The sequence below is a fragment of the Schistosoma haematobium genome, chromosome ZW (genome assembly GCF_000699445.3).
Source record: "Schistosoma haematobium chromosome ZW, whole genome shotgun sequence".
Lineage (NCBI taxonomy): Eukaryota > Metazoa > Platyhelminthes > Trematoda > Strigeidida > Schistosomatidae > Schistosoma > Schistosoma haematobium.
The window spans coordinates 46,763,405-46,786,297 of NC_067195.1; the positions used below are offsets into that span (position 1 = coordinate 46,763,405).

A 22,893-nucleotide genomic window follows, 5' to 3' on the forward strand; every position below is an offset into this window, starting at 1 on the left:
AATAAATAGTATATTTGTAATATCCCAATGGGTAGAAAAATTATATATATATATATATATATATTCGAACTGTGTAGAACTTTTTACGGGAAACATTTAAGTTAAGATTATTAATTACATTTGTACTGAAGCCTGAGAAAATTGATGATAAGAAAATCCAAATAAATAATGATTTATAATTTATACACACATATAAATAGATATGATGCATACCCCACTATAATAATGTCACCAATTGTTTCTTCATCTTATAACGGTCAATTTCAACTAACCATTGTAATGTAAATTTACCTTATCTAATATGAATCTAATTGTATACAATTATGATTATTCATATAACCATATTAATTAATTTTAAATTCATCAGTATTGTTTATTGGTTATTGAATAGACAATAACAGTAAATAAATCAACATAATTATAGATATGAGAATGGTATCCCTAATTATCATGATGTTCCAATTTTTGACCTGAATCACTTGTTAATTGAAATACTTTGTAACCATTTAAATTTTTCCAGATTAAAGTTATAAAAAATCTATTTTTTATTTAAGTGCTGATATGAATAGCCATGATTTAATGGTTATATGTAGAATATTTAAATACAACATGATAAACGTTAATGTACAATAATCAAATCTTATACTTGATACGCTTTACAGAAGTGTAGTAAAAATCGGAGAAGCTAAATAATAAAATTTTCATTAGTAGCATACAAATGCAGTGAATTCAAATATTAAAAATGTGATATTGCAGGATGGGCGTGAAATATCACTACTTACATAAATTTAGAAACCTAAATCACTCAATATATACACAGTTACTCAGACGTGAAAAACTCTATCCAAGAAGCAAATGTCTTGGGTTCGACCCCTAGCGGATTCGTAGACGTGAACTATTGAGTACTATGCCATAATGAAACAAGAGTTCAGTGCTTCCTATCTTTTTAATGATCATCTAACTAATGCCAACCTGTGATGTAAACTACAGAAAACCCTAATGAAGTTAAGGTTATCTAAACAATGGTTAAATTGATGTGATCAAGACAATATTTTACCATAAATTGTATAATAAAAACCATAGTTTGAAAGCCACCCTCTTAGCAAACTAAAAACATACTAGTGGCCAGGGTGGATAAAGTACTTGACTTTCGTCTACTCAGTTACAGGTTTAGACCATATTTAGTAGATTTTGTTTTGGAAGTGTATCTACTATAAAATCAAGTCTTGTATTGTTTTTCAAAAACCAAATACACAAATGTGTACTTAATTACTGACTTACTAAATGTTTTTATGGAGTATTGTTCTCTGAGCTGGATGGTTCTATACATAGAACATATACTCTGAAAGGGATTAAACTACAACACGAGCGACACCTCAAAACTGAAATTTTTCGCAGCACTAGAGTCATCACTCAAAACTCCCGGAATAAGTGAAAAAACGCAATAAAAATAAGACAAACTATAGTACCGCTAACTCAATAGTAGGACAACAACCAACTGGCTTCACAAGAACTGAGAACTAGAAAAGATATTGTCATACACTACCAAACCATCCAACTCAGAGAGTAAAACTCCATAAAAATCATTCACCTGAGCTACAAATCATTTTTACCATCTCAAAACCATATAAGCGTAGTACGCTTAAATATATGTATAAACATAATTTAAACTTCAAAATATACAGAATTAAACTTACTAATTCTTTTTCTGGTGAAATATAAACAGGACGTGAACGTTTACGTTTTGTTGATACTGTATAATTTGATGAAGAATATAATGATGAATTAATCATTTGTTGTTCAATAGAAGAATATTTAGGATTAGTTAATTGATTATTCGATCTCATATCTAAAATACAATTCTTACTATCATTAGTTTTTATATTTCTAATTATGTCAAAATTACAATCATTATTAGTACCATGCTTATTGTTGTTACCATCTATACTGTTACCATTAGAGTTGGTAATCATTGTAACTCCATTATTATCATTATTATTATTATTGACAGTTGTAGATGTTGTCGTTAAATCTAATGAAACATCATTTATTTCTTGATTTTTCATATCGATTATTTTATTAATACCATTCATCATAAAAGGTAATGTATTCATGTAAGGAAATTTATCTTGTCCCAATGATGGGTAAGTTAAATTAGGAAATAAACAAGACATATTATTATTGTTATTTATAGTAACATAACCATTATTATTATTATTAATATTAAGTGAAATTTTCGACATTACTGAATAACTTTCAACTTCATTATTCATTGATGATGACGATAATGATGATGATGACGATGATGGTGGTGGTGATGAGGAGAAAATATTTATTTTACCATCTTGTATTTGTTGGTTATTTATTAAATTCATACCTATTGATGTTTCATTATTATTATTATTATTATTTAATTGAAATGATGAAGTGAATTGATTAAATGTACTTGTTATTGGCTGAGATAATTCATTATTATTATTATTTATATTTAAATTATTTACACTAATAGGTAATGAATTATTAAAATTATTTGACCAATTCATTGTAATTTCTTCATTAAATTTTTTATTTTGATTATTTATTAAATAATTAATTGGATAATTTATATTACTATTATTATTATTACTGTTATTACTATTATCAGTAGTATTTGTTTTAATTTTTAAATTTTCTGAATAATTTAAATTTGCCGTTGGTAACATATTTGAAATTTCATTATTTAATTTATTTCCTATAGTTGTATTAGAATTTAAATTTAACAAATTAAACATAATACATGGATCAATTAAATTATTAGAATAATTTGAAAATTTCCCATTTGTTAAATTAGTTAACCAAGCATTTGCCATTAGTAATTGTTGTTGCTGTTGTTGTTGTTGATGATGATGATATTGTTGTGGAGTTATTGATTGTATCATAGATTTTGATAATTGATTAGTAAATTGATTTGATTGATTAATTTCATCAGTTCGATTCATTGTTGTCATGTTATTCATACTACTATTTGTGAAATTATTAGTAGTAGTATCATTTAATAAATTATTAACAGATGGCATTAAATTAACAAAATTTCCTAAAGCTGACATCATCATATCTGATGAACAATTTAACATGGATAATGAATTAGTATTATTGGTATTGATTCCAGTTGATAATATAGTAGATGAGTTTGGTGTTTTATTCAATTGTGTTAAGTCAAAAATATTCTCATTGTTCTCATTACTTAAATTTAAGAATTTTTCTTTATCTTGAGTTATATTTTGCATATTCAATGGTAAATTTGTATCTTCTTGGTTACCGCTATTACATGAATCTTTCACATTTAAAGGTTGTCCATTCATTAGAATATTATTTGTATGTAAATGAGTAAATTCTTGACTTTTATGTGTTGTTCGTATATTTGACAATAGATTATTTCTTATATTAATATTTGATTGTCCTCCACCACTACAACCAATCGGTGATGTAATACTACGATATCCCAGAGAATTAGTAGGTGATGAAGAGGATGATGGTGATGACATGAAGACAGTATTAGCTATTGTAGTGGCTGTATTTGTTGATGTTTCAAACGGGCTGTTTACACTACTTAAACCTAAACCGGAACTCGATGATGGTGATAATTCATGAATAGCTGATGTTGTTGATATCGATGTTGTCGTTCCAGATGAACAATTGATTTGTGGTGTATTCACAGGTAGTTGAAATGGTATATTTGGTAGTCCCGTAATATTATTCAATAATGTAAATGGTGATTTTGTAGGATTTGAATCATTTGACGGTAATTGTCCTAGTAACGTAGGTGATGCAAAAAATGACGGAGATGAAGTTGCTGATGGTGATGATGTTTGATTAATGAAGCTTCCATTCACTCGATTGTCACTTTTTGATACACTGACTGTTGATGCAGATACTGCTGCAGCGGCTGACATTAACATTTCATTCAAGAAAGCTTTCTGCTGATCAGATAATGTTGTCTGATAATTTGTCTGTAAGAGTCCAAATGAAAAATAGAGTAACAATAATATACATGTTAAGGAGACTTCAAGCTTTAAATAAAAGTAATAAGAAGACAAAAACACGTTTATTTATACTAAATAAACCAATAACTAAATCTGTTTTCTTTTTTTTCTACTTGATAAACTACCGCCAAAAACGAATTAGCTAATCCACAGTTATTTTATTTGGAAAGGATACCTGTATCAATACTAAATATACTTCTTTTGAACTGAGTGATATAGATTGGAATTATTGCAATGTGTTGTTCATGTGTTAAGTTTTACTCAATTAGTTAAGCTCATCATTACAGAATCTAAAATAATGAACAGTCCTACACCAATATTTATTTCCACTTAGTAAAATAACCATTATGACACGCGGTAACACAGCATGGCTTATTATCAATACACTTCGTATACACAATGCTTTACTTTGCACCATATGGATACAAATTCGATATCTGTTCTTCTTGTTATAAATATTATTCGTAGTTTAAAATACTTTCAGATATGAATTAACTAATAAACCCCTTGGTTAAATTTTCCGCTAAGATCACCAAGGATTTATAAGAATGACATGAAGTAATATGTGACTAGTTAAAAAAAGGGGATACAATAAGAATATTTAGTTAAATGGTTAGTAGGAAGTGAGAATTATATTTATTTCTATGGTATTTTTCAGATAATTAACTGTTAGCAAAAGTAAATGAAAGAGAGTAACATCTACACTGTAATACAAGCTTACAATTTTATTCCACATAAATAAACAATAAAGAAGTTTCCGGCAGAATCACATAATATTATCATTATATTTTAATCTTCTTTTCTTAAAATAAGCATAAATAAGTAGCCTAAGTCAGAAATTCATTTAAACAAAAAATTATGCATTTTTTTGTCTGGAAGGAAGAAATAAAATAAACTTTTCATTTGACCTCGTTCCCTACCTTTAATTTTGCATACTTTATACTATATCCCATTGATGTCTTTTCAATTCTTCCTGTGTCTGTCTTTCAATATCTATGAGAAATTTAATTTCGAAAGTCAGCTGAAGTTCCTCACTGACTATATATATATATATATATATATATATATATATGATGATGATACTATCGTACACAAATAACGGAATTGCTACCCCTTCATACTTTTATAATAAAAATATTTTTAAAGAATAATTATATGAAGTACATTTCCGCTTATAGTATATACTGCTCATATATTCAGCAAAAGATGCCTGATAAACAATATAATAATAATAGTAATAATTTTGTGGTAAATACTAATAATTCGTAAATGTTCTCAGTTATATTTGAACAAAAGAAAGAAAACAACCTGTTAATGTATTCTTTTCACAGGGACAAACAATTCTATGAGAAAAATTCATTTCATTTAATAAACATGATGTTTATTCCTGATTGAATAGAGAACTAATACACTGAACATAATTCATACTGTTAATGTTAGGTTTATCGAGTGAATTTAATACATATTGACATATAAATATATATAATAACAACCAGTTTTCTTATATAAAGACTGATATTGTCATTTATTTTGTATATGTTTTCTAAAATGACATTCAAAGATTTCTTTCTGATAAAATGAAGACAGTAATCTACAATTATCAGTTAGCGATTTGAAGTAGTTTGTTGAGTTAAAATATACATTTCTCCATTAACACAAGACTAAAGACTTTCAAATCTCATAACAATATTACTTACATGCAATTACTTTAAACTTGTTACTAATAGAAGGAAGTTTTTTAGTTGACATACTAATGGCGAAAGATAGTCGTCAAGTATGAAAAATTGACTCATTAAAGTTATGACAAATTATTTTACATTAAATGAATTTCATATTACTTTTCACTATCTGATTATGTAAAACGATGTATTAGTGGTTAAGTCGTTTGAAAATTCTCTCTCTGAGGTTCGAACTTCGCCTCATCGACTCTGGTTTGAACAACCGGGCAATTACATTAGCCCTTCAACCCAGAGTTTGTTCAAAGTCGACTACATAAATCCTTACCTGAAAAATAAGTGGTAAACAAAACCAGACAAGCAGTTTCTATTATTTATTAAGAAAAAGATGACGATTATATTTTAATGAATTTTTATGAGAGAAAATAAGAATATTAGCTGATGGTTTAAAAATAATGATAATAGTATTTGTGTAGTACATTCTACAAACAGTTACAGAATGGACGACATTTAAGAACCATGACGAGGTTGGTCTACTGTTAATATATATGACTCAAGACTAGAGAACCGTTTCATTTTTTCCAATAGTATGAATGTGAATGGGAATCTTAAGGGAACCACAGGTTTTCATCAAGTTCCAATGTCACTATTCTCCTGAGCAATAAGAGAGATACTATGTGAATATAGTATTTCCATGGAATATTGCGTAAGTTTATCTAATGGTATTATGTCGATTATATTCAGCTAGAATAATGATAAGTTCTAGCGATTGTCATATAAACAGATAATAATCACAATCAACTTAAACTTGGTAAGAGATTCAAACTTCATAATCTGGAAGGGATTATGACAGAAAAACATCTCATAATTTTGACATGAGCAATTTGAAAGACTTTGATCTTCTTAGATTAACACATAGAATAACTTTAACGTAACAAAGTACTTGAGATGTCTCTATCAGTAGATATTTTCACAATTCTAACTTTCATTAGTAACTAATTCCAGACAAAAAATTCAGATATTATCCTTAACCACAGGTTAAACAGTTTCTTATATTTCTGAAAGAATAACCATGACAACAGGTTTTCCTATTCATTATAAATAATTTGTCGATAAGTCATTAGATATAAATTGAATAATATAATAGAGATACATGTGTGATTATTCTAATATAATTGAAATCAAATTTATACACGATAGTAATGAATCAAGTGAAATCAGTGTTTACAAAATTTATCAAGTCTTTCATAGTATGGCTGTAATGTTAACTGCCCATTTAGATGACATGATTAAAGCATACTTAATCTAGAATATAAACAATGCATTTATTAATCCATGTATAAATTCTTTATCTAATGGAGACAGAAAACAAGTTCTAGCATGCAAAAAATATGTAATATAATTTACTCAACAACTGCTGGGTCAAGACAAACATAATGAAGCATAGGCATCCAAAAAAAAGGACTTGGAAGTTGAAGTTCACGCTTGAAGTTGATTGGGGCACTATTCACTTAGTTGAACAAAAAAAAGTCCTTGATTATTAGTACTTTTGAAATTATATTAGAATAAAGGAGTTATAACTGTGTTCATCACATTCAATTCTTAAAAACTGTCAACTTCAGTTAAGGTAATTATGATCACATTTAAGGGTCACAAAAGATATGTCTGTATATAAACACATTAACGTGTAAGTTAAAAGCCGATATACTTTGTATATTTTATTAAGCATTTTCTAATGTAGTTCGATATACCCTATATAAATATACATATATCACTTAAACTGTCATTTATAATACTCTCTATCCCATCGAATAGATGAATTGTGTTGATTTTCATATGAAAACAAATAAACTTGATCTATTCAAGATTAACGAGAATATTATACCAAAAACGATGTGATGGTGGAGGGGAAATCGAAATTTTAAATTGTATTTACGTTTATATTCATTTTCTCTTAGATATTTACATAGTGAACATAGTTGACAAAGAACTGAATGAATAAAGAACTAATGAATTAGTGAGATAGATAGTGAAAGGGGTAAACTATATAGTTTTATTTTGTTTATATTGATAGTTAGTTTTAAAGAACGTTTCATTTTAAAAAAAAATTTTTTTGTTTGTTTGTTTGTTTAAAGATTATTACACTAACACTGTAGTATTTAAATATGATTTATTTTAAAGTGGATTTCTTAGTATATAGAGAAATATGTTAAAACAATCATAGAATTTTGATAGATGTCTTTTCCCTATTCTTTTTTTTGTTTTATTGTTGTTAAACGTTTTTGAAACCATTTAAAAATCAATTTAGGTATCTTGTTTTGTTTTTCCGTTGGTAAAATTAAACATTGAATGAAATTTTTTTAAAAAGAAAAACGGTTTTAAATAATATTTACTGTCACCTTTAGTAAATCCATTTGATGTATGATTATGGTATGAAAACCTTTATATATCTTGGCCTATATATATATAAATATGAGCATGTGTTTATTTCGTATGTGGAAAGATTTTAATAATAATTTGAAGTATAATAAATTGAAATGGGACTAAATGGCCGTCCACTGCTTCCAGGTTTTCCATAGTGGTCTAGCTTGAATTGACTCATGATCTCAATTACTAAAATTGATATAGTATAGTTTATATTTTATTTTTAAGTCTTGGAGATAACTTTTATATTGTAGACATCTTTGACTAAATTAAATTAATTTAGTAGATGAATTCATGGATTAATTGAAGCTAAACCACCATGGAAAATCTGAAATCTCGCTTGGCAGGATCGTGGATGCTCACTGCTGAGGAGTCCTATGATAGGAGAAATGGTCGTCGATTGCTTCTATGGTAGTTTAGCTTCAAATGACTCATGAATTCATCTACTAAATTATTATAATATTAAAAAAACCTCTCTCTAATATATATGTTATCTATTCATTTATTTCAATAAGTATTTTAATGATAATATAAATCTAGATGCCTGTAAAACAAGAAGTAAACAACTAAACATACACTTTTCAGACCTTATAAACTTGTTGCTTCATAAATAAGTAAGAGAGATTTAAAAATTAATTAGATGAATATTTTTATTATTCAGTTTATTCAAAAACTGAGTCAATAAATATTCTGAGTTTCAATATGTAATTGAGATTTTAAACTATAATGGTAACATCAGTAAACTCTTCTTTATGAATGGTAAGATAGGGATATTTTAAAACACTGTACGACTTGGTACACAAACATGTATTAAGTCGAATTCTTACACTATTTTATCGTAATGAGATCGGGTTAACAAGATGAATACGTAGATGTAATTGGTTATATCAGTGATACTAAGAGGTATTGCTAATCATAACTATGGTTTGGGATTTAAAATAACTGAAAGCATATAAAGGAAACCATTTGAGTTTTGTTAGAATTAATTGTTAAAGGATTTGTCCGGTTAATTAAACTCATGTCATACGTAACTTTGTATTCGTTGTTACAACTAAAACGCTCAGAATATGATACTATATTGAGCTTTATGAATAAATATTTTATAAAATCCAATGAATGCAAAAACCTAAGCTTCAAGCTTCTTTCCTATATATATATATATGAACGACCATTTCGTCCTGGTATTAGACTTCTCAGTAGTGCAAATCCATGATTTCGTCCCGCGAGATTCGAACCCAGGACCTATTAATACTTGATAAGTCGATTAATAAGACCAACTACGAAGTTTCCTTACTAATTCGAAGCGTATATTTCATGAGAAATAGTTTTAAAATTATACTATAGGTGCAGAAAAACAGGTTAGTCAAATGTTGATCATATATTTCTCTCAGTCTATTAGTTAAATCCAACGTATAGGCTGGAAAAATGTACGTTGGCCTGGGTTGCCATAATACAGGACAAGGTGAAATTGACATTATGAATAGGAAAAGAGTTAAAATAATGTACTAGCACCGATGACGAAATGACTAGACATTGAGAATATAGTTCAAAAAAGCTTAATGAGAGAGAATGTTGGAGCTCATGATCTACATCACTGCAATAAACTCACTGAAAATAATTAAACGATGGCTCTTATCGATGGTTCACAATTTATTTAAGGGAAACGGAAAATTCAAAGCAGTTAGTTCCTTTTGTAAATTTAGATAGCACAATGAGAAGACGGAGTTGATTTGAAAAATGTGGTATATTTGCGCTATATATTCCGAAAAAGCTGGTCACACCATTTTTCAGATCAACTTCGCCTTCTCATTGAGCTATCAAAGATGAAAAAAATAGACAATTTTATCTTCATAATTTAATACACTTCAGCAGTGTACATCTATAACCTCTTCGACTCATGGGGAGATAGATACTCTACAAGCGTCAAAAAACTTTGGTAACCATTCTTTTCAACATCAGGCTTTCAAAATGGAATTATTCAGTTTCTGAAATCACAAATTTTAATAATCACTAGATTGGGTTAGGTCTAAAATAGGACAAATAATACTCATCAGCAAATAAGCATATATCATTCAAAGCAAATAATCTAATTGTGTTTCGCTTTCCACAAATAACATCAATAAGTTATACTTCCATTCTCAAAGAAGTTATACGGTCAAATAGGATAGATTACTGAAGATGTTATATATATGATGAACCGGTCATTCGCTTTCATTCATCAAACCTGATTATGTATACCAGCTTTTTAAAATCGTAAATCATCCATCTGTTCAATAATTAACCCTTATTTTATAATTAAAATAATAATGTTTAGGTGAAATTCTTCAAATTATAATATAAAATCATGATACAAATTGACAAGTGTTATAGCAAACAAACAAAATGATCATATTTATATCAGATATAATATATAACATTATATTTTATGATGATCTTAAGATAGGATACTACTAATAAAACTTTGTGTTCTTTTGATATTAGAAATATTTATTCAGGAAAAAGGTCATTGAATAAAACAACATAGATAGTAATATATAAATCATTATAATCATATAACAGATAGATAAGTAGATATTATTACATATAAATAGTTAAATTATTCAATTATAACTTGGGATTGTATACAACTGAAACTAATAGAGTTGATCAAAGAGAGGGAAAAGTAGGATATTCTAATCATCTATCCAGTTGCTGAAATTAAGATTCATAGTCTTAAACTTGAAGGCACTTTTATTTAAAACTGTTAAGTTCTGGTCCTTTTTTTCATTTATTCTCACCATTAATATAAATTAATTATTCATGTTTACTTCAAAAAGCTATTGGCCATTGGGGTGATTCGTGCTAGTAGATTAAGTGTATATGGTTGTAGTCTATCTGATTATTATAATAAGTGTTTAGAGACTTTGCACGACATGACTCAGAATAGGTCACAGTGGTATAGATACATTCATCATTTGTCTCCTTTAAGATTCTGAATCTCAAAATTACTATTCTTTCTTCACAAATTATTCTTCCTTACTATGATTGATACTATAGTTATTTTTACTAGTCAGGGATTTGTTTCAGTAATCTCATTTCATTGTGGTGATGTAATGTAGAAACTTGTACGAATGTACATATTTGCCAGGTTCTACATTGTTTATGACTGACTAACTGACTGCACTGTTTAACTCTTTACTTCAGTAATGGTTTTATGATTTTATGTCAAAATTGAGTTAACAATTGTAAGCGTGGCAAGTAATACAGGGAAATGATTATCATTTTATATGACAATGGGTGATATAGTCTAACATGGCAGAAGTCAATTTTTGAAGATTTTTCGTACATGATTCAATAATTAAGTAGAAGTTGACGTAATCATTTTGACCCAACTCTTTCTGTGTCATTGAATGCAGATTGAAGATATTATCTCGTTATATCAGATGAAATTTACCCAGGAGATGAATTACTGGTACACTGATAGCATTAATCTGATAAAGATTACATAAACTTTTTACCAGCAGAATTTATGTTTACCAGATTCCGTTGATCATCTCTTACATTCAACTAAACAAATTTGGTTTCAAAACGTATTCGAAATACATATTTATATAGTATAAATTATAAATATTTCTATATAGCCTTTGAATTGGTAGTTTACCTGAAACTTCAGTTTATATAATAATAATTACAATTATAATTAGTTAAAATTTCTCAGTATGAATAAATTGTACCCAGCATGATACACGTTAGACTACTTGGTTTAGGTAATTCATTTATGATTTTATAAGATTTTAAATAAAATGGAGAGTTTACTGGATAGTCTGTATATCTCTTCCATTATTCTGACTGATCTAATATAAATGGATTAGTTTACGTTCTAGTTGACATAAGGTAAATACGTATAACAATATATCTAATATTTGATATGAAGTAACTACTTCTACACCAGACACGGTTGAACACCACTGACCACGGCTTCTCACTAAGACTCCAGGAAACTCATCTTGAGGCCAGTCACTTGTGAGTACATGATAATTATCAACATAGGGTTGTGGAGATTGTAGAGGCAGTTAATCACTGCAAACAATAGTGGACGGTCGCGCGATATCGTGAAATGGTTTATATTAGACATTACCACTGTTGCATTCCGGCTCAGTGGTCTAGAGGTTAGACGTCCGCCAGTGAGACCGACGGTCCTGTGTTCGAACCCTGCGTTCGGGATTGTGGATGCACACTGCTGAGGAGTCCCGTACTAGGATGAGATGGATGTCCAGTGCTTCCAAGTTCCAATGGTGGTCTAATATTTATCCATTCATGATATCAACTGAAACTCAACAATCTCCACAACCCTATACTGATAATTTTAAAAGCAATAAACAGTTATCGTACTACATAATGAATTGAATGGAATGAATTAGAAAATAATTAAGAACTAACCATCCGAAATGCATGTATTTTAACATCTAGCGAAGTTAATTGGTGCATGCGAATAATAAGTAATCAAGTATATGAAATTATAAAATCGTTATTGTAGATATTTATTATCGAAATAAATGTAATTCATCATATTTGATATTTCTTAGTTGACATCAACCTGAAATTTAGTCAAAAATAGATAGTAAGGGTAGTCTAAAGTTAATGGAAATAAAAATCCATTCTTTAGGAGAGATAAAGCTCGATTATCTACTCCTCTTCTGTCGACCAAGTACTTATATCTCGTTTTGGATGTAATCTCTTGTGAATTATATGAACTCCAAGAAGTGAAAGGAATGTATTCTTGAAAGTCTTTATAATAATAGCATAAAACTATTCGACGATGCTTAGGAAATACGCCTTACCTCTTCAACTATCTCTTAAAACTTTAAAAAATCACTCATGCAGTTAAACTTTGGATATAATCAAAGCAGGAACCTTGCTCCTGAATGAAAATGACTTTAAACCATATGTTTAATAGCGTATCTATGTTGTGGATAATCGTGTAACATTTGTGATACCAGATTCATTCCGGTAACAACCCTATATATAGATATAATCAACCATATATGAAGTACACGAAAATCTAGCCTGTACAACAGACTATCTATATCAAGTTTAATTAAGTACGGTTTTAGAAAATAGTACTATTTAAAACTAATAATAAGCCATGTTTTAGAGATCATAATTATTTCAGTTGTAGTTGAATAGAAATTGTTCTGATATAAGAGTATAACACCAATTACTATTAGTTTTAGGCATTATAAAACAAGCCTCATTATTTCAAAGATCAGATATTATAAATGAAGACTTTTATTTTCTTAAACTATATCAAATCACAAGAATACAAAAATAGCATACACTTACAACTGGATAAGCTGCATTTCCTTCCGCTTTCAAATTACCATTCGTTATAGTATCTTGATTTAAAAAATCCACATTCTCATTTAATTTAGAACAATTCATAGATTTCTGTCTTCTACCTGAACCTGGAGGTCGACCACGTTGTCCAACTGATAATGTACCACGATTGTATTTATTATTACTATTTATAAGATTTGTTGAAATATTTCGTATAGTTTGTGTATTTTCATTAAATGAATTAATCATTTCATTATTCTTTATTATTGCATTATTAGTGTTTATACTAGTTGGTGATAATTTACAATCATTAGATGATAAAATCATATTACGTAGTTGGTTCTTTCTTGAATCACGATTAAATCGACGTAATGTCTCTTCTTGTTCAGCAATTTCCCCATGACGACTTTTTAAATGATTTAACATAGTGGTTGTTGTACCGGATGCATTAAAAGCTAATTGACTATCACATAGAATACATTGTGTTCGGCTACGATCTGGTATACCGTGCTTTATTTCAGGATGATGAAAATATTTCCATACAAACGACTTTTTGGCGCATGCTTTCGTGGCAGTAGTAGTAGTAGTATTAGTAGTATTCGTTGATATGTTTGTACTAATTGGACTATTGGATAGTTTGTTAATTTTTGTTAATTGTTGACGACAATTTGATGATTGATTGTCTTTAAATTGTTGTTTACTATTTACTCGATAAGTACTCATAGAATTATCATCTTTTTGTAAATCTTCCATTGTATCCATTTTTATGTCAGTCATATTAGATAATATTTCGTCAGAATTATGTGTTTCGTGACCATTTTCATTTTCAAGATTATACGGAGAATTTTGTTGACGTTGTTGTTGTTGAACACTGAATTGATGTTGATCACGGTTGTCTTCATGTTCATGCTCATGTTGATGATTTGCCTTCTGTGATAGATCATTCGATGTAAACGACATATTATCATCATCTAAATTGTCACATGAATCACCGATATAATTTTCATTATCTACTGATTCATTTATATGTAATGTATTGTCCATTTCATGTCCTTTAATCGTCATTATTGGAAGTAAAATTTGTGAGTCTGTCATTAGCAGATTCAATTAATTTATTTGAAAATGTAATTTATGTATAGATGATATTACAAAATTCGTAAGACAATATGCATCGAAACCAAGGTAACTAATGTAAATGTGATAGATGATTCGATAGTTAATGCTGAAAATGTTTTTATCCCGATTTTTAAAGTTTCGTAGAGAAATTAATATTTCACGATATTTTGGCTACCAAAATTAACTCACTCTTTCTTTCTTTTCAAGTTGTTTTTTCGCTTTAAAAATGAATAGACGAAATTGACGAATGCAAGTCTGTATGATATACACCCCCATGCCCATTTTCTGCCCCCACATTCGCTTTAACCTCGAACATTGGCAAACCGGAGTTGAGAGGTAGACATCCGACCAAAAAAATTTGAGTCGGACAGGGCAGGCAAATCGATGTATGGTTTGGCCAAATTACAGATTTTTTTCTTTCATAATCTAAAACCAATGAAACGGTCGAAACATTTAAATTCGTTTTTATTGCGAATGTGTATCATCGTCCCCTCTCTCTATAAATATAACACTAAGATTAGAATTTATAATGAATCGATGTATTTATCGAACCCTTCAGTCCCCTGCCATGGGCCATACGATTATTGGTTCAGTAAAACATTTCGTTTAATCTCATTGGTTACTTTGTTACAGTAGCTCGAATTGATTGGTCTGTTCCTACTGGTTAGATTGTTGGCCTAATAAGTTTTATCAACTTACAACTACGCAACAAATTACGTGATTGTGATTAATTGCTGTCTTGCTATCCACAAACGGGGGAGAATTCAGAATTTTTATTTCTTTAATTCGTATACTTTCAAACAACACGAGTGACACATGACTTTACACATGAACTAGTAAATAAAAGAGAAGTAATTAGTAAGTGTAAGTAATGTTTTTCTAACTGATTTTCCTCTTGTAGATTGATATTCATCATTACTTTAGACTAGAAACTAGATATAACAGAATAACAACTGGAGAAAATATGATAAGAAGTAATATGACATAATGATAGGTAACATCATAATCTCTTACTAACTAAACTGTCACAATATTGGGATTATCAACTAATGTGAAATCTGTTTAATGAAGAACTGGTGAAGTGAAAATTTTCTACTACTATATGTCCAATAATTTACGAAAATTTCTTTTCTACATACGTAATAAAACTGAGATGAATTGTTTTTGGTCAATAGAAATACCATTAACTTTTCTATCAAGAGTTTAAATTAAATTATGACAACCACTTTCATTAAAGAGTGTTTTAAGAAAAGTACTTGTCTCCAGAATAATGTAAGCTTTACTTGTTGGACATCTAATAAGTGAAGAAAGTTTAAGGAATCGACATGAATTACATAGGATGTTATTTTTAGGTGAATGTAGCAACTATCCTTAAAAGATTTACTTGATATTGTTTATCTGAACCTTCTCACTGATGTTTAGCACTACAATTGTTCAGTCTCTTATTGGTATATGTGCACACTGTGTGTATTGCCCCGATATTGCCTTAATTCACAAGCACTATAAACAAAGATGAATAGTGGCTAGCAGTGGAATCCAGGACGCGTGTTCCGTCCTATTTGAGACTCGTCATCTGGATATACCTGCACCTCAGAATTGATGTTCATTCTGTGACTCGAACACAGTACCGTTCGATTCAAACGCTATCGCGTTATCCACTCAGCTACTGAGTCCTGATAACCACTTGCCTGTGCAATAGGGTGAAGTTTAAATCTACGTGGTATTATTCACTTGAATCTTCCCATTGATGTTTAGCTCTGTAAAGTTGGAGTCAGGATAAGAGATGATTTCTCATCTACACGTTGAATTATTATCAAACAGCTTACTGTAATGCAAATATTCTACTGTTAAATATTGTAAACTACCTTAAATAATAATGGATACTATTATTACCGGTCAATTAACAATCACCTGAACAGGAAGAATTAAAGGTTAATTATAGAAAAAATTATTATTTGTTACTTACTGATTTTAATAATAAGCTTTTCTAAACTAAACAGATGTTCATATTTTCATAGTATTTTAATTAATAAGGTTAAGTTAAGAGTTAAGTTATGTCTTAGTATTCCGTTTAGATAATTCTACACTATTAACATACTTCCGTTTCTTACTTCTTGGTCGATACTGACGATAAATATTGAGTGATCGCCGATTAGATGTTAGCAATTCAGGAATCGACATCCGAATCATGTACATTCTTTTCAATGTATATTGTCTCTGACTGTGCTTTTTCCTAATTTTTACAGCGAAATGTTGTGAACTTCTCACAAACGCACTTGAATAGGTTGTGCAATCAATTGACATAATGACCTGTTGAAGCAAGCAAAAGCAGATAACCTGTTGAAATATCTAGGGGGTAGAAACAGATAGCCCAGATGTTCAAACAGATTGCCAATCATTGTCATTATTACCATTGGTAGTAATAGTAGTATTGTTAGTGGGAGAAGTAACTGTATTCCAGTAAACTTTAGATAAACTTAACTTATTTATCACTACTGAATAATGCTTTTGTGATATCTGAATCACATATGAGGAAGCTGTTATCTCTTAATCAGATAGAGTTCGCAATCGAATTCCATAAAGGCAATGATATCATTAAGAGAAATGCCCAAAAAAGAGACTTAAATTGAGAAAATATCACTTCTTGTTACAATGTTAAAAAATAGTGTTTGAAATCAAACCTGATCTACTATCTAAACAGTCTGATGAAATTAAATACACCCATTTTCCAATATTATTGGTACAAACGATTTCGCTTTAATCTATTTAGGACTATATCGGTCAGTTAAATTTAAATACGATGTTAGCTGTATGTGCTTAAAAGTTTATCATCCTTTCACCAACAGCTAAACGAAGATGAATTATTGATTTCCGATAAGGTAGATCAATGGAGGTAGTGTATAGTTTCAATTATACACACACACAAAAAGAAAATTAGTTTTTTTAGAGGGACCAATAAAAATAATTACAATATTCGTATTAACTCTTAGCAGTAATTTATTGGGATATTGAGAGTAATTACTTTTCTAAGTAAAAATTTGAGTTTGTGAATTTACTGGGAATGATTACTATACAATTAATTTTCATCAACTAGAAAACTAATGAAAACTTGTAAACAACAAGCAATTGTTTATTCGGTAATCATATAATAGAATTAAACTCAATATTTCAAATCTTATCGATAGTATTACACCTTTAAACGACCAAGTTTGAAACTGTTAGTAAACACTTTCAACTTTAATCAATTGGTTCACATAATACAATTCATTCAATGAAACACATATGTATATAAAATATTTTGACATGACCAAAACAACTACATCAACTATGAGTAGTTTTGGAAACTTTAGGAATTCTCTTTGCAATGTTTCTAGGTTAAGTAATTTCATTAATTGTAAAGGATACAAGGGTTTTTTTAAATAGAATGCAACTCAACTACATATCATGATCTGTTTTTGTGTTTAAAAAAATTCAATTCATCGGTACTTTTTCTTTTGAAAGTTTTAGATTTGTTTTTGCATTCCATAAATGCCATAAAATTATAGTACATTATCTATACATACATATAAATGATAGTGTTTATTAAAATTCTGGATTTTTATCTTTCATTTTAAAGATAAAATAACAATCAATTAAATCAAACAAAATAAGATTGAAAGACTGTTTCTACACATAGGTGATTGATGATTGATATCAAGGAGTAATCTTATGAAATGACCGAATTGAAATACCGGTTGATATTAGACCACCGTTGGAAACCTGAAAGTACTGGACGGCCGTTTCATCCTACTATGGGACTCGTCAGCAGTTCGTACTTACAATCACCCTCATAGGATTCGAACCAAGGGTCTTCAATCTCGTGCGCAAACGCCTCACCTACTTTTAAATATCCAACCAATTACTATTTCGGTGCTATATTACATAATTTATACAGAATAACTACAAATATTATTGATTATCTAAGTAGACAAAAAAGCATTTTCTAAAATCTATTGAAAGAACATATAAGAGATGTAGAACTGTATGTTAACACTCAGTGCTTATTTACTGATTGTTCAAAGTATTGTATATTAGTACATCTATTATCAATCATTCTACACCAATAGGCTATTCAATAAATCAAATTTCGCTTATTACGGGAACACAAATCTACTTAGAAAAGAAAACTTCATATGGTAAATTAAGTTCCATCTCGAGTGATATAGTCATCAATAGTACCATTAGATAAACACCGTTCTATGTTATAAATCAGTTGAGAATAGAAATGTAAGCAAGAGGACAAAAATTTAGTGCTATCATTAAGAGAACTGAAAGTCCTAGACTCAATTCCTAACACAGCGATGAATATACAATATTTTGGTTTCTCATGAAAGTTTTGATGATGCCTCAACTGATATCAATCTGTGACAGATAAGACCTGAAGATTAAACAACTCTTATGTTTTAACCATAACTCCGCCTGGAGTCCCTACGGGGGCTAAGGCCGGTCCCAAGCCCGGATAAAGGAAGAGGGTTGGTCATGGGGTTGGCGTCCCCATCCCGTAGAAAACTAACTCGCTAAAACAACGCTAACCAGAAAAAATTATTCAAACCATTTAAACTCTGCCCAGGGAGTCAGAAGATCTTCATTTAGAAGAATTATGACGCCTCATGATGAAAGCCGAATCCCTTCGGAAGTTACGAGGCCGATGCCCCTTCTGACAACCAGAGCGACCATTTATTTAGGTACATGGAATGTTCGTACAATGTGGGACACCGGAAGAGCCTTCCAGATTGCCGCAGAAATGAGAAGATACAACCTAGAGGTACTTGGGATCAGTGAAACACTTTGGACACAAGTTGGACAACAACGACTAACTACAGGAGAGCTCCTGTTATACTCCGGCCATGAAGAAGAAAATGCACCACATACACAAGGAGTTGCATTGATGCTGTCCAAACAAGCACGAAATGCGCTTATAGGATGGGAATCTCATGGACCAAGGATCACCAAAGCGTCGTTTAAAACAAAGAAAGAGGGTATTTCAATGAACATCATCCAATGCTATGCGTCTACCAACGACTACAATGAAGACGCTAAAGATCAATTCTACAATAGGCTGCAGTCAATCATCGAGAAGTGCCCAACAAAGGACCTGACCATTCTGATGGGAGATTTCAACGCCAAGGTTGGAACCGACAACACTGGATATGAAGACATCATGGGACGACACGGACTGAGAGAAAGAAACGAAAATGGTGAGAGATTTGCAAATCTATGTGCTTTCAATAAGCTGGTCATAGGCGGCACCATATTCCCACATAAACGCATACACAAAACCACATGGACTTCACCGGATCATACTACACAAAACCAAATCGACCATATTTGCATCAACAAAACGTTCAGGAGGACTATAGAGGACGTGAGAACCAAGAGAGGAGCTGATATAGCATCAGATCATCACTTGCTGGTCGCCAAGATGAAATTGAAACTCAAGAAGCACTGGACAACGGGGCAGACAGTATCACAAAAGTTCAATACGGCCTTTCTCCAGGATACTAGCAAACTCAACAAATTCAAGATAGACCTCAGCAACAAGTTCCAGGCCTTTCATGATCTACTCAATGGAGAAGGAACTACTGTGGAGAGCAACTGGAAGGGGATCAAAGAGGCAATCACTTCAACATGTCATGAGGTCCTGAGTCAAAAAAAGCACCATCACAAGGAATGGATCACTGTTGATACACTGGATAAGATTCAAGAAGGGAGGAACAAGAAGGCAGCAATCAATACCAGTCGAACATGAGCAGAAAAAGCCAAGACACAAGCTGAATACACGGAAATAAACAAACAAGTGAAGAGGAGCATCAGAACCGACAAACGTAAATATGTGGAAGATTTAGCAACGATGGCGGAAAAGGCTGCAAGAAGAGGACACATGAGACAATTGTATGACACGACAAAGGAACTCTCTGGAAATCGCCGCAAACCAGGACGACCAGTGAAAAGCAAGGAAGGCGAGGTAATCACCAACATTGAAGAGCAACAAAACAGGTGGGTAGAACACTTCAAAGAACTCTTGAATCGACCAGCTCCACTGAACCCACCCAACATCGAAGCAGCACCCACGGACCTCCCAATCAATTTTGGCCCACCAACAATTGAAGAAATCAGCATGGCCATCAGACAAATCAAGAGTGGCAAAGCAGCAGGACTGGACAACATTCCAGCAGAGGCACTGAAAGCAGACGTAGCGGCAACTGCAAGGATACTCCACATTCTCTTCAATAAGATTTGGGATGAGGAACAAGTACCAGAAGACTGGAAAGAAGGACTTATGATCAAAATACCGAAGAAAGGCGATCTCAGCAAGTGTGATAACTACAGGGGCATCACTCTTCTCTCAATACCGGGAAAAGTCTTCAACAGGGTATTGTTAAACAGGATGAAGGACTGCGTAGACGCCCAACTTCGTGACCAACAGGCAGGATTTCGTAAGGATAGATCGTGTACAGACCAAATCGCAACTCTACGGATCATTGTGGAACAATCAACTGAATGGAATTCATCACTCTACATCAACTTCATTGACTACGAAAGGGCATTTGATTGCGTGGACAGAACAACGCTATGGAAGCTTCTTCGATACTACGGCGTGCCTCAAAAGATAGTCAATATCATACAGAATTCCTATGATGGATTAAACTGCAAAATTGTGCATGGAGGACAACTGACAGACTCGTTCGAGGTAAAGACCGGTGTCAGGCAAAGTTACTAACTCTCACCTTTTCTCTTTCTCCTGGTGACTGACTGGATCATGAAGATGTCAACATCTGAAGGGAAGCACGGGATACAATGGACATCTAGGATGCAGCTGGACGACTCAGACTTCGCAGATGATCTAGACGAACAGTGTAGCAGCAGTCTCAGCAGCAGTAGGTCTCAGTATACACAAAGGGAAAAGCGAGATTCTCCGACACAACACAGCATGCACCAATCCAGTCACAGTTGACGGAGAAGATTTGGAAGATGTAAAAACCTTTACATATTTGGGCAGCATCATTGATGAACAGGGTGGGTCTGATGCAGATGTGAAAGCGCAGATCGGTAAAGCAAGAGCAGCATAGTTACAATTGAAGAACATCTGGAACTCAAAGCAACTGTCAACCAACACCAAGGTCAGGATTTTCAATACAAATGTCAAGACAGTTCTACTGTATGGGGCAGAAACCTGCGGAACTACGAAAGCCATCATCCAGAAAATACAGGTGTTTACTAACAGTTGTCTACGCAAAATACTTCAGATCCGTTGGCCGGACACTACTAGCAACAACGTACTGTGGGAGAGAACAAACCAGATCCCAGTGGAGGAAGAAATCAGGAAGAAGCGCTGGAAGTGGATAGGACACACATTGAGGAAAGCACCCAACTGCGTCACAAGGCAAGCCCTCACATGGAATCCTCAAGGCCAAAGGAAAAGAGGAAGACCAAAGAACACATTACGCCGAGAAATGGAAATAGACATGAAAAAAATGAGCAAGAATTGGATGGAACTAGAAAAGAAGGCCCAGGACAGAGTGGGTTGGAGAATGCTGGTCGGCGGCCTATGCTCCGTTGGGAGTGACAGGCGTAAATAAGTAACTAAGTATGTTTTAACCATTGTTTCATCTCTTGTTCAGAAAACAACAATAGCACAGAAAAAAGTACACAGTTAACAAGTATGATTTAGCGAATTACATTTTCTAAATTTCCTATGAGTTATTTCAGTGTTAGTTTCATAAGACTTATTGATGAATGGTTTTTTATTTCTGAGCTCAGCTTTTAATTTTAATGTTAGAACAGTTTACTCTTGATATTTCTAACTTTTAAAAAAAACTATTTTTAAAAGATTTTTACAGAAAAAAACATTATTATAACAATATATCATATTTCCGTAATCATTATTTGAAGCTACGTGGATCTAATATTCATAGCTTAGGTTAATTTTCTAGAAACCAGATTAAAATTTATCAGTATGGGTTTTATGGGAATTTTTAAGTTTGATTGAATTGAAAAATCAATCTAAGTTGGGAAAGTACCGACAATAGAAGGTGGTCACACAAAATCATGAATTGATTGAAGTGATGCTTGCACATAATTGGATCCCGGCTCATTGATCTAAAGGTCAAGAATTCCTATGTGAGACTGAGGGTTCTGGATTGGATTCTTGATTCCGGGATCGTGAATGCGTACTACCGAATAGTCCTATGTTGGGAAGAAATAGCCGTCCAGTGCTTTTAGTTTTTCAGTTCGTACTTTCAAGAAAAGTAATGTTTGTTAGTATTTGATAGGAATAACATTAACTCGATAAGGTGTTG

At 31.3% G+C, this 22,893-nt stretch overlaps 1 protein-coding gene across 1 annotated transcript in view; it reads right to left on the reverse strand.

Annotated features, from left to right (window-relative positions):
* Positions 1-15,026, reverse strand: part of MS3_00003708 (uncharacterized protein) — a gene marked incomplete at its 3' end in the record, with an annotated part of 30,643 nt that extends 15,617 nt beyond the window's left edge. Inside the window, exons 1-2 of the mRNA XM_035731375.2 lie at positions 13,445-15,026; positions 1,698-3,989 (exon numbers count right to left, since the gene is read on the reverse strand). Coding sequence (XP_035587009.2) covers positions 1,698-3,989; positions 13,445-14,533 — 3,381 coding nt within the window. The 5' untranslated portion in view covers positions 14,534-15,026. The remainder of the gene's footprint in view (positions 1-1,697; positions 3,990-13,444) is intronic.
* Between the last annotated feature and the right edge of the window lie 7,867 nt (positions 15,027-22,893).